At 33.1% G+C, this 11,981-nt stretch overlaps 1 protein-coding gene across 2 annotated transcripts in view; it reads left to right on the forward strand.

Annotated features, from left to right (window-relative positions):
- LOC121371054 (mediator of RNA polymerase II transcription subunit 6-like) overlaps positions 1-11,459 on the forward strand; it is a 25,299-nt gene extending 13,840 nt beyond the window's left edge. Inside the window, exons 5-8 of one of the 2 annotated variants that reach the window (XM_041496675.1) lie at positions 7,197-7,236; positions 7,678-7,746; positions 8,551-8,723; positions 10,804-11,459. In XM_041496675.1, coding sequence (XP_041352609.1) covers positions 7,197-7,236; positions 7,678-7,746; positions 8,551-8,699 — 258 coding nt within the window. In that variant the 3' untranslated portion in view covers positions 8,700-8,723; positions 10,804-11,459. The remainder of the gene's footprint in view (positions 1-7,196; positions 7,237-7,677; positions 7,747-8,550; positions 8,724-10,803) is intronic. The other variant, XM_041496674.1, reaches the window with a different exon arrangement.
- The last annotated feature ends 522 nt before the right edge of the window (positions 11,460-11,981 follow it).

The following is an 11,981-nucleotide window of genomic DNA, read 5'->3' on the forward strand; positions in this document are numbered from 1 at the left end:
AAGACTTTTTCCTCAATAACAAGACTTTTCCCTCAACAATAAGACTTTTCCCCACAACTATAAGACTTTTCCCACAATAACAAGACTTTTCCCTCAACAATAAGACTTTTCCCACAATAACAAGACTTTTCTCTCAACAATAAGACTTTTCCCACAATAACAAGACTTTTTCCTCAACAATAAGACTTTCTGTCAACAATAAGACGTTCTCCACGATAACAAGACTTCCCTCAATAACAAGACTTTTCCCCACAACAATAAGACTTTTCCCTCAATAACAAGACTTTTCCCAAGAACAATAAGACTTTTCCCTCAATAACCAGACTTTTCCCAAGAACAATAAGACTTTTCCCTCAATAAGACTTTTCCCTCAATAACATACTTTCCCTCAATAACAAAACTTTTCCCTCAATAACAAGACTTTTTTAAGACTTTTCCCCACAACAGCAAGACTTTTCCCACAATAACAAGACTTTTTCCTCAATAACAAGACTTTTCCCTCAACAATAAGACTTTTCCCCACAACAGTAAGACTTTTCCCATAATAACAAGACTTTTCCCTCAACAATAAGACTTTTCTCTCAACAATAAGACTTTTCCCACAATAACAAGACTTTTTCCTCAACAATAAGACTTTCTGTCAACAATAAGACGTTCTCCACCATAACAAGACTTCCCTCAATAACAAGACTTTTCCCCACAACAATAAGACTTTTCCCTCAATAACAAGACTTTTCCCAAGAACAATAAGACTTTTCCCTCAATAACAAGACTTTCCCTCAATAACAAGACTTTTCCCAAGACTTTTCCCCACAACAGCAAGACTTTTCCCTCAATAACAAGACTTTTCCCTCAACAATAATACTTTTCCCTCAATAACAAGACTTTTCCATCAACAATAAGATTTTTCCGTCAACAATAAAACTTTTCCCACAATAACAAGACTTTCCCCACAACAATAAAACTTTTCCCTCAATAACAAGACTTTTCCCTCAATAACAAGACTTTTCCCAAGATTTTCCCCCACAACAGCAAGACTTTTCCCACAATAACAAGACTTTTTCCTCAATAACAAGACTTTTCCCTCAACAGTAAGACTTTTCCCCACAACAGTAAGACTTTTCCCACAATAACAAGACTTTTCCCTCAACAATAAGACTTTTCTCTCAACAATAAGACTTTTCCCACAATAACAAGACTTTTTCCTCAACAATAAGACTTTTCTCTCAACAATAAGACTTTTCCCACAATAACAAGACTTTTTCCTCAACAATAAGACTTTCTGTCAACAATAAGACGTTCTCCACGATAACAAGACTTCCCTCAATAACAAGACTTTTCCCCACAACAATAAGACTTTTCCCTCAATAACAAGACTTTTCCCAAGAACAATAAGACTTTTCCCTCAATAACAAGACTTTCCCTCAATAACAAGACTTTTTTTATTCAATAACAAGACTTTTCCCAAGACTTTTCCCCACAACAGCAAGACTTTTCCCACAATAACAAGACTTTTCCCTCAACAATAAGACTTTTCCATCAACAATAAGATTTTTCCATCAACAATAAGACTTTCTCCACAAATAACAAGACTTTTCCCACAACCATAAGACTTTTCCTACAATAATAAGAATTTTCCCACAACAATAAGACTTTTCCCACAATCACAGTTTTTTGTGGGTTTTTGTTTTACATGTAAACAACATGCCAGCACAAACATAACATTAAACAAATATTAAACAGATAGGTATATGTTAAAATAAAAGGTCAAAAAGGAGGTGGTGGGGGGGGGGAGATGCTTTATTTAGTATCGAGTCATGATTTACTATGTAATTCTAAAATGTTACATAGTAGTAGCTAATAATTTTTTTTATTTATTACATGTGTTGCTAATCAAAATTTACCAAAGAAACCACTAAACAAATATCCTGCTCACTGCTACATGTGTATTATAGGGCATACAATCAGGTTTGTTTATGCTTATATTGGTTTTTCAAAATCAGTTTTCCTAAAATAGTTTCAAGAAATGTACCGTACTACTGCTAAGAGTAACAACAACAAAGTTTTGTCAGTTAGCTTTCAGATTTATTAACAAGTATAGCTCACTAGTCAATATCACAAAAATTTGTCAGTTAGCTTTCAGATTTATTAACAAGTATAGCTCACTAGTCAATATCACAAAGTTTTGTCAGTTAGCTTTCAGATTTATTAACAAGTATAGCTCACTAGTCAATATCACAAAGTTTTGTCAATTAGCTTTCAGATTTATTAACAAGTAGCTCATTAGCCAATATCACAAAGTTTTGTCAGTTAGCTTTCAGATTTATTAACAAGTAGCTCATTAGTCAATATCACAAAGTTTTGTCAGTTAGCTTTCAGATTTATTAACAAGTAGCTCACTAAATTTAGTCAATATCACAATAGAATGTACTAACACATATGTTCTATTACATTCCACCACATGGAGTACTGCCATTAACAACAATATTGACAGACTGATTTGTTAATATTAAAATAGATGTTACATTGAGAATGTTCACCATATAATTTCCATAAACCTGCAAAATCCTAGACATTTTTTTTTTTTTTTTTTTTTTATTGCTAATCATACTGTAAAACAAACTACATCATCGGAAGTTATTTCCTGTATATAAATCTGTACACATTAATGGTCTTGACATGAATCAGTACCGTGTTTACACATGTTTTGAAAAGGAGTGATTTATGCAGGTAATGGAAATAGATAAAGCAGTGTCTGTTAAGAGAACTACATGCACTTGACATTTATTGTAGGTGTATCTTTAAGATCATGTTGAAAGTAACCTGAAATTTTATGTTATCAGACACCAAAATATTGGAATAAACTGATACAGCAAATTTTAAAATGATTATTTCTTTGTTTTCATAACTCAGAAATTTTTGTCTCACAAATTACTTTACTATTTTAGATAAAAAATTTTTTTAAATAAGGTACATTATCTTGAATGTATCTTGTTTTTTTTTATTACTCTGGGTATTTTTTTTAATGTAGGCAGTTGGAGAGTAACATAATGTTGATTAATTTGTTATTTATAAACATGGAATAAATATGGGTGAAATTAGCTTTATGAAACATGAAAGTGAAAGTAGAAAGTAGGTGTACCTGCAAAAGGTGTTTGAGTTTAATATGAAATAGAAACTTGAAAGTAGGTGTTTTCCAAGGGTCAGGTGAAAATTGCAAAAAAATAAATTCTTTTTTTTCCCAACAGCTCTTTGTACTGTGTCTTAATTTAACTTTTGAATTTGTTTCATTGATGTTGATAATTAATTCATTGATGTACTTACTTACCTATGTTTGTCACCCAATGGCCAATATATTTTTGTGCTGGTGTGTCATTAAACACCCCATCCATCCATCCATCCATCCATCCATGCATCCATCCATCCATGTATCCATCCATCCACCCATCCACCCATCCATCCATGTATCCATCCATCCACCCATCCATCCATTCACCCACCTACCCACCCATCATCCACCCATCATCCATCCATCCATTCACCCACCCACCCATCCATCCATTCACCCACCCACCCATCCATCCATTCACCCACCCATCCATCCATTCACCTATCCATCCATCCATTCATCCACCCACCCACCCATCCATCCATCCACCCACCCACCTATCCACCCATCCAACCACCCATCCATCCATCCATCCATCCATCATCCATCCACCCATCCATCCACCCATCCATCCATCCATCCATCCACCCATCCACCCATCCATCATTCATTCATTCACCCATGCACCCATCCATTCACCCATGCACCCATCCATCCATTCATGTACGAAATATTGATAAAGAGTTTTGATTAGTTCAAATATATCCTATTTGCCCCAATACATCAGCCCTCTGCCTATAAATTTTAACATGACCAGATTTGTCCTTTTGATCATCATCATCATGATCATGGACAGACAGGTATAGATTTATCTATTATTATTATTATTATTATACATTTTTTATTATTAAAAAAAAAAGGGATTATTATTTTTTAACAAATATAGTTCGTTGTGTTCATGGAATCAACCACTATTTTGATCCTGCATTGTGCTAAAATGTGGTCTTGATTGCTGATAATGGTTTTGTCATTCAGATTAAATTCACATTGCTGCAATAACATGTAGCAGTAATAGTTAAAAATAAAATTTGTTTACAACAAGGTCAGCTGACTTAGACATGTACAACTACATCCTGGATGTCTTATAACAATGTGTTTGTACACATGATGTTCAATGAAGTATATGTATATCTATATCCTGGTTATCAATGTGACCTTCATGGGTGTGTGTGTTGGGGGGGGGGGGGGGAGGAGGTGGAGAATATTACTTCCTGCTTTCTCTTTTCAGTGTAAAAACAATATTGATTAGTATAGCCTAATGTTTTGAGTGTCATGATGCAAAACAAATTAAATAATAATAATAATACATGTAATAAATTTGTAAAACCCCCACAACAAAATCAAAACATTTTTAAAAAGTAAAAATAATTGACTGTTCTAATCTGATATAGTGTGTATACTGAATGTCATAACAAATTCAAAATTTTATGATCCTAACAGAACTGTTTGATTAATTACGGTGTTTTTCTTTAATTAGTGAGATGAGATGTGTTGTTTCAATTAGAGACATGAGATGTGTTGTTTTAATTAGAGACATGAGATGTGTTGTTACAATTTGTGAGATTAGATGTGTTGTTATAATTAGTGAGATTAGATGTGTTATAATTAATGAGATGAGATGTGTTGTTTCAATTAGAGACATGAGATGTGTTGTTTTAATTAATGAGATGAGATGTGTTGTTTTAATTAATGAGATTAGATGTGTTGTTACAATTAGTGAGATTAGATGTGTTGTTATAATTAGTGAGATTAGATGTGTTATAATTAGTGAGATTAGATGTGTTGTTTCAATTAGAGACATGAGATGTGTTGTTTTAATTAGAGACATGAGATGTGTTGTTTCAATTAGAGACATGAGATGTATTGTTATAATTAGTGAGATGAGATGTGTTGTTTTAATTAGAGACATGAGGTGTGTTGTTTCAATTAGAGACATGAGATGTGTTGTAATAATTAGTGAGATGAGATGTGTTGTTTTAATTAGAGACATGAGATGTGTTGTTTCAATTAGAGACATGAGATGTGTTGTTTTAATTAGAGACATGAGATGTGTTGTTACAATTTGTGAGATTAGATGTGTTATAATTAGTGAGATGAGATGTGTTGTTTCAATTAGAGACATGAGATGTGTTGTTTTAATTAATGAGATGAGATGTGTTGTTTTAATTAATGAGATTAGATGTGTTGTTACAATTAGTGAGATTAGATGTGTTGTTATAATTAGTGAGATTAGATGTGTTATAATTAGTGAGATTAGATGTGTTGTTTCAATTAGAGACATGAGATGTGTTGTTTTAATTAGAGACATGAGATGTGTTGTTTCAATTAGAGACATGAGATGTGTTGTTTCAATTAGAGACATGAGATGTGTTGTTATAATTAGTGAGATGAGATGTGTTGTTTTAATTAGAGACATGAGGTGTGTTGTTTCAATTAGAGACATGAGATGTGTTGTAATAATTAGTGAGATGAGATGTGTTGTTTTAATTAGAGACATGAGATGTGTTGTTTTAATTAGAGACATGAGATGTGTTGTTACAATTTGTGAGATTAGATGTGTTGTTATAATTAGTGAGATTAGATGTGTTATAATTAGTGAGATGAGATGTGTTGTTTCAATTAGAGACATGAGATGTGTTGTTTTAATTAATGAGATGAGATGTGTTGTTTTAATTAATGAGATTACAATTAGTGAGATTAGATGTGTTGTTATAATTAGTGAGATTAGATGTGTTATAATTAGTGAGATTAGATGTGTTGTTTCAATTAGAGACATGAGATGTGTTGTTTCAATTAGAGACATGAGATATGTTGTTTCAATTAGAGACATGAGATGTGTTGTTATAATTAGTGAGATGAGATGTGTTGTTTTAATTAGAGACATGAGGTGTGTTGTTTTAATTAGAGACATGAGATGTGTTGTTTCAATTAGAGACATGAGATGTGTTGTTTCAATTAGAGACATGAGATGTGTTGTTTTAATTAGAGACATGAGATGTGTTGTTACAATTTGTGAGATTAGATGTGTTGTTATAATTAGTGAGATTAGATGTGTTATAATTAGTGAGATGAGATGTGTTGTTTCAATTAGAGACATGAGATGTGTTGTTTTAATTAATGAGATGAGATGTGTTGTTTTAATTAATGAGATTAGATGTGTTGTTACAATTAGTGAGATTAGATGTGTTGTTATAATTAGTGAGATTAGATGTGTTATAATTAGTGAGATTAGATGTGTTGTTTCAATTAGAGACATGAGATGTGTTGTTTTAATTAGAGACATGAGATGTGTTGTTTCAATTAGAGACATGAGATGTGTTGTTCAATTAGAGACATGAGATGTGTTGTTATAATTAGTGAGATGAGATGTGTTGTTTTAATTAGAGACATGAGGTGTGTTGTTTCAATTAGAGACATGAGATGTGTTGTAATAATTAGTGAGATGAGATGTGTTGTTTTAATTAGAGACATGAGATGTGTTGTTTCAATTAGAGACATGAGATGTGTTGTTTCAATTAGAGACATGAGATGTGTTGTTATAATTAGTGAGATGAGATGTGTTGTTTTAATTAATGAGATTAGATGTGTTTTAATTAATGAGATTAGATGTTGTTTCAATTAGAGACATGAGATGTGTTGTTTTAATTAATGAGATTAGATGTGTTTTAATTAATGAGATTAGATGTTATAATTAGTGAGATTAGATGTTGTTTCAATTAGAGACATGAGATGTGTTGTTTTAATTAATGAGATTAGATGTGTTTTAATTAATGAGATTAGATGTTATAATTAGTGAGATTAGATGTGTTGTTATAATTAGTGAGATTAGATGTTATAATTAGTGAGATTAGATGTGTTGTTACAATTAGTGAGATTAGATGTGTTGTTACAATTAGTGAGATTAGATGTGTTGTTACAATTAGTAAGATTAAATGTGTTGTTATAATTAGTGAGATTAGATGTGTTGTTATGAACCTTTAAGATTATATGTGAGATAATTTCAGTCCTTTTTTATATTTTTTTGCAGTTAAACACCGTACACAATTTGCAATCTGCATTTGATGAAGGTAAGTTAATTAGAGCTCGAAACTTGCCAAAAAATATGGTGGCTCTAAAAGTAATAATGGATGTTGGCAAATTATGATAAGAGAACCACAGGCATACAAATATTAATATTGGCTCATAGGTTATAGCTCTAAAGAAGGTCATCCACATTATATTATCTGGGCCACAGGCCGTTTCAAGCACTGTTAATTCTTTGAGCACTTTTTACACATACTGGTAATATGCATTTCATTAATGACGTTATATAGCAATATGCTTTTTAATCTTGGGTGTTGAAATCTGTTGCTGAAGGTGAAATATAGCCATTGCCTTTTGTTCGGTAGCTACTTCAATATTTTTGTGTTTATGTTTTTTCAAAAGTTGTATAAGTGTGCTAATTTTATGTAATGATTGTTAATTTTAAAAACTTCTTCTTTTTTCTTTTTTTCTTCTTTTTTTTGCAGCTCATTCCTTCTCCAAATACCATCCATCTAAAGGTTACTGGTGGGATTTTAAAAACCAGGAAGAGAAAGGTTAGTACTTAATAATAACCCCATAAACACATAATGGAAATTATCTATACCGGTACTTACTATGGGTTCGGAAATAAATGTTTGATGATACCTTACAGGCATGTATGCTGAGGTGAGGGGGTTGGGGCTTGAAACCTCCCTGTTTCAAGTAAATTTTCTTTTGTTCTAATATATTTTCCAGGGTAGCATGACTCGACTCCCACCCCACCCCACCCCCCAGTAAAAACTGTTCACCACTGTACAGACACTTCCCTGCACAATTTCCTACCTTAATACAATATTTTTCATATCTGACCAGCTGTTTTGGTCAGGTAAGTGGTCATTGTGAAATGTGATCTTGGAGCAGTGGTTGGAACAGGAGAAAATCTAATGGATGCTTCAAGGGAAATCAATACTAAAATAACATTAAGGAAATGGGATTTATTATTATAATGTTAAATTGTATGGGTTTTTTTATTTATCATTTGAAATAGTGAAACCCCCCCTAAACCGGACACCAATGGAGCAAACTAAAAAGTTTGGTATTAAGAGGTATCCAGTTTAGAGAGGTTCTGTTATATAGTGATATTTTAAAAGGGACTGTCAAAAATATCTGGTTTTGATGGAATTCCAGTTTGGGGATGTTTCATTGTATATTGTTAATCTTTCTTTTGATTCAGCTGTAAGTCATATTTGGGGTTTTTTGAAGGGAGATTTTCGGGTAAGAGAGTTTCCTTTTTTTGTTTTTCAGCTATGTTGTTTCGATGTATACTTGTATAAAAAGAAAAATACTTAAATATATTATTTTATTTGTTCACTTCTTAGAAGGGATTGATGAATGTTTACATTCACAGACAAACCAGAAAACAAAGAGAAGAAAAAGAAGAAAGAAGAACCATCGTCCCTGTTCCAGAGACAGCGAGTTGATATGTTGCTCGCTGAACTGGGCAAGAAATACCCACCCCAGTTTATAGCACCGTCTCAACCAGAACCCAAAGGTGTGCTTTGTATTACATAGAGACACATATGTTTTATTGATCACTTTGGTTTTACCGGCATTCTGTTTTATCCACAGCTATTAAATGTTTTAACAATATACCAAATAGCATGTCACCGGGTCAAAGTTCAAGTGTATCCAACTTTAAATAGAGCTTTGAATAGTGCCATACCTGTCACTGGTGAGATAAATAACAGGACTACAAAGTGTTGTTTTATGTAGCTAGTAAATTTATGTAACTTGATTTGGATTGTTATTGTATACTGTTGACCCAGGGTGCCATTAAAACAAGTATAACATGTTTTATGCAGAACAAGGTGTACAAAATTGCTTCCTTTTAATCTAAATGAAGCAGTGCACAGTCTTTGATTATATTTAAGAACAAAAAGTAAAGTAAAGTTTGTTTTGTTTAACGACACCACTAGAGCAGTATGATGTATTAATCATTGGCTATTGGATGTCAAACAATTGGTAATTTTGACATATGGTCGGTCTTAGAAAACCCACTATATTTTCCTTTTAGTAGCAAGGAATATTTGATATGCACCATCCCACAGACAGGATAGCACATACCATGGCAGTTGATATACCAGTCGTGGTGCGATCCTAGAATGACCACGCATCAGGCGAGCACTTTAGCACTTACAATTTAAGAACTAGATATTGTAGCCTATATATCAGTGGTGTGTTTGTTGATGAAAGGTTGCATGTAGCATTGTCGCCTATGGGATCTGAGTTTGTGGAAAGCATAATTATGCTGCATTCACAAGGCACAATATTTCATGCAAATCATCGTTCTGTTCGTGCATCAGTTATGCAAATTTAAATTCATTCGACCAGTTTGTTTTGAATTGTTATGTTTAAAAATAAAAGTATTCCAAAAATCTTAACAGTTTGTTTAAACTATGTTTTGAATGTCATTGTAATACAGAACCATAGTACAAGTGTGTTAGGATTAGGTAACTCACTTGTTACACAAATGTAATTCATGTAACTGAGCCATAAGCTAACTATAGTCCTTCCCACAGGGAATGCCTTTCTTCATACTATTTAATTTAGTACAAATTATTTATTTCCGAGCCGTTTATTTTCTAAATTGAACACAAAAATAGTATTTTTTATTTTATTTCCAAAACACGTTTACTTTTCTTCTTATGTCAAACCATGATTCACAAAAAACATTTATGTAGGAGGATGGGATGGACTATAGGTAAAAATCACACTAGTAGACTTCCCTGTACCTAATATTTAAGAATTTTGTCCCCTGCATTTGCCAGCACTTGGTCTACAGAATAAGAGAGAGAAACAAATAATCTACAACCATGTATTATGTCATGTCATGTCATAGGGTTTTACGTGCACATTCAGAACAAGCTGTTGTAGTGCACACCTGTCGTGGGCACAAGAGCCGGCCTTGGCCGGCTCCTCCGTCCATGACAGGAAAGGTGGGTGGAGGGGAGAGGAGGGATCGCCTGCACTGGCAGGTGCAAGGGAGCACCAGCAGCCCGATCAAATCGGTAGCAGGTGGGTGGGGGTGGTGGTGGTGGTGCTATGGAATTTGAATGGAGCAGTTAAATGCCAAAGAGAAAAGGGTGCGCAATTTTAATTGAGGGAATTTGGCGCAATTTTGAATGGTTGGTCGAAAGGTAAATGGCCGAGCTAATATAGGTTTTGATATTAGTGAATCGAGAGTAGCTCATTAATTTTAGACCTCTACGATGCTGTGGTGTCTCCCTAGGTTGCCCATGTATTAGATGCAGAGGGTCCTTTTATACTCTAGTCCATAGAGATTACAGCATATAACACAACTTTTGATATATTAGTTGTAGAGCACTGGCACCTAATTCACTAACTCTCGCAACTTGCAAAAAGACTTGCAAAGAGGATGCTTTATTGTCCTACAGTCTAAGAGAGCTTTGTGAGTTAGGCCCTGGTTAAATCTGAAAATAATTAAGTTAAAACAGCCTTATATCTGCTTAAGAAGTATTTGTTAAGCTTCTTTTTAAAAACAAATTTGTTTTTCTGTATTTTGTTTTTAAAAGACAAATAAAATACATTGTGACTATTTGACTATCTTTCAGAAGAACCTGCAAAAGTTGAAGTGAAGACAGAAGTGAAAACAGAAAAACAAGAAGATAAAAACAATACATCCATGAAGCCACCTCCAGAAAAAAGAGCTAAATTAATGAGATAACGGACAGTTGTAATAGTGAATTGAACTACTATTTAACTGGGTAAAACAATGTCTGCCGTCAGTGAGATCATGTCTCTGGACATGACAGACATTTGTTTACTTACTCCCACAAACCTTGATGACGTCACACATTTTCAAATGTGCATTTTATTACATGCAATAAAAACATCTACCGAAACAGGGCACACAACAGTAGGTACTGTACATTGTGGGTGAATGAATGGATTGGGTGGTGTTTACAAGTCTCACAAGTTTAATATATCATGGGTGAATGAATGGATTGTTGTGTTTGCGAGTCTCATAAGTTTAATACATCATCAATGAATGAATGGATTGTGTTGTGTTTGTGAGTCTTGTAAGTTTAATACATCGTCAATGAATGAATGGATTGTGTTGTGTTTGTGAGTCTCATAAGTTTAATACATCGTCAATGAATGAATGGATTGTGTTGTATTTGTGAGTCTCATAAGTTTAATACATCGTCAGTGAATGAATGGATTGTATTGTTTGTGAGTCACATAAGTTTAATAAATCATGAATGAATCAATGGATTGTGTTGTGTTTGTGAGTCTCATAAGTTTAATACATACCTGTGAGTGTGGTTACTTATTAATGTATTCAGATTTCTATAAACACAATGTTTATAAGTGACATTACCGGTAATACCTTTCAGACATTTCTGCAAGATGAGGTAGTCAGTTTCAGCAAATCATTTGAAGATCCTGTTTTAGCTGTATATACAGCAAAAATTTTCAACCACATGAATAATAATTTGCATTCGAGTGTGCTCATATTTACCATATCAACATGCTTCCGATTTGAACATACCATCTGAAATATACTACAGTTTTACTGAAGATTAAAAGTTATCTGGGAAATCTTCATCTTTGAATGCACATGTATCCTAGAAATCTAGATAATAAAATAGAGCATATAGCTCAGGTGTGCCTTTAAAAAAAATTATTAAGCATTATAATTACAAGAATAAAATATGTGTTGAGACAATATTTTTAATACATTTTAAATCCTTTTTAAAACTACATTCCCTGGAATATTTTTATTATT

This window comes from Gigantopelta aegis, chromosome 4, assembly GCF_016097555.1.
Source record: "Gigantopelta aegis isolate Gae_Host chromosome 4, Gae_host_genome, whole genome shotgun sequence".
In the NCBI taxonomy this organism is placed as follows: Eukaryota; Metazoa; Mollusca; class Gastropoda; order Neomphalida; family Peltospiridae; genus Gigantopelta; species Gigantopelta aegis.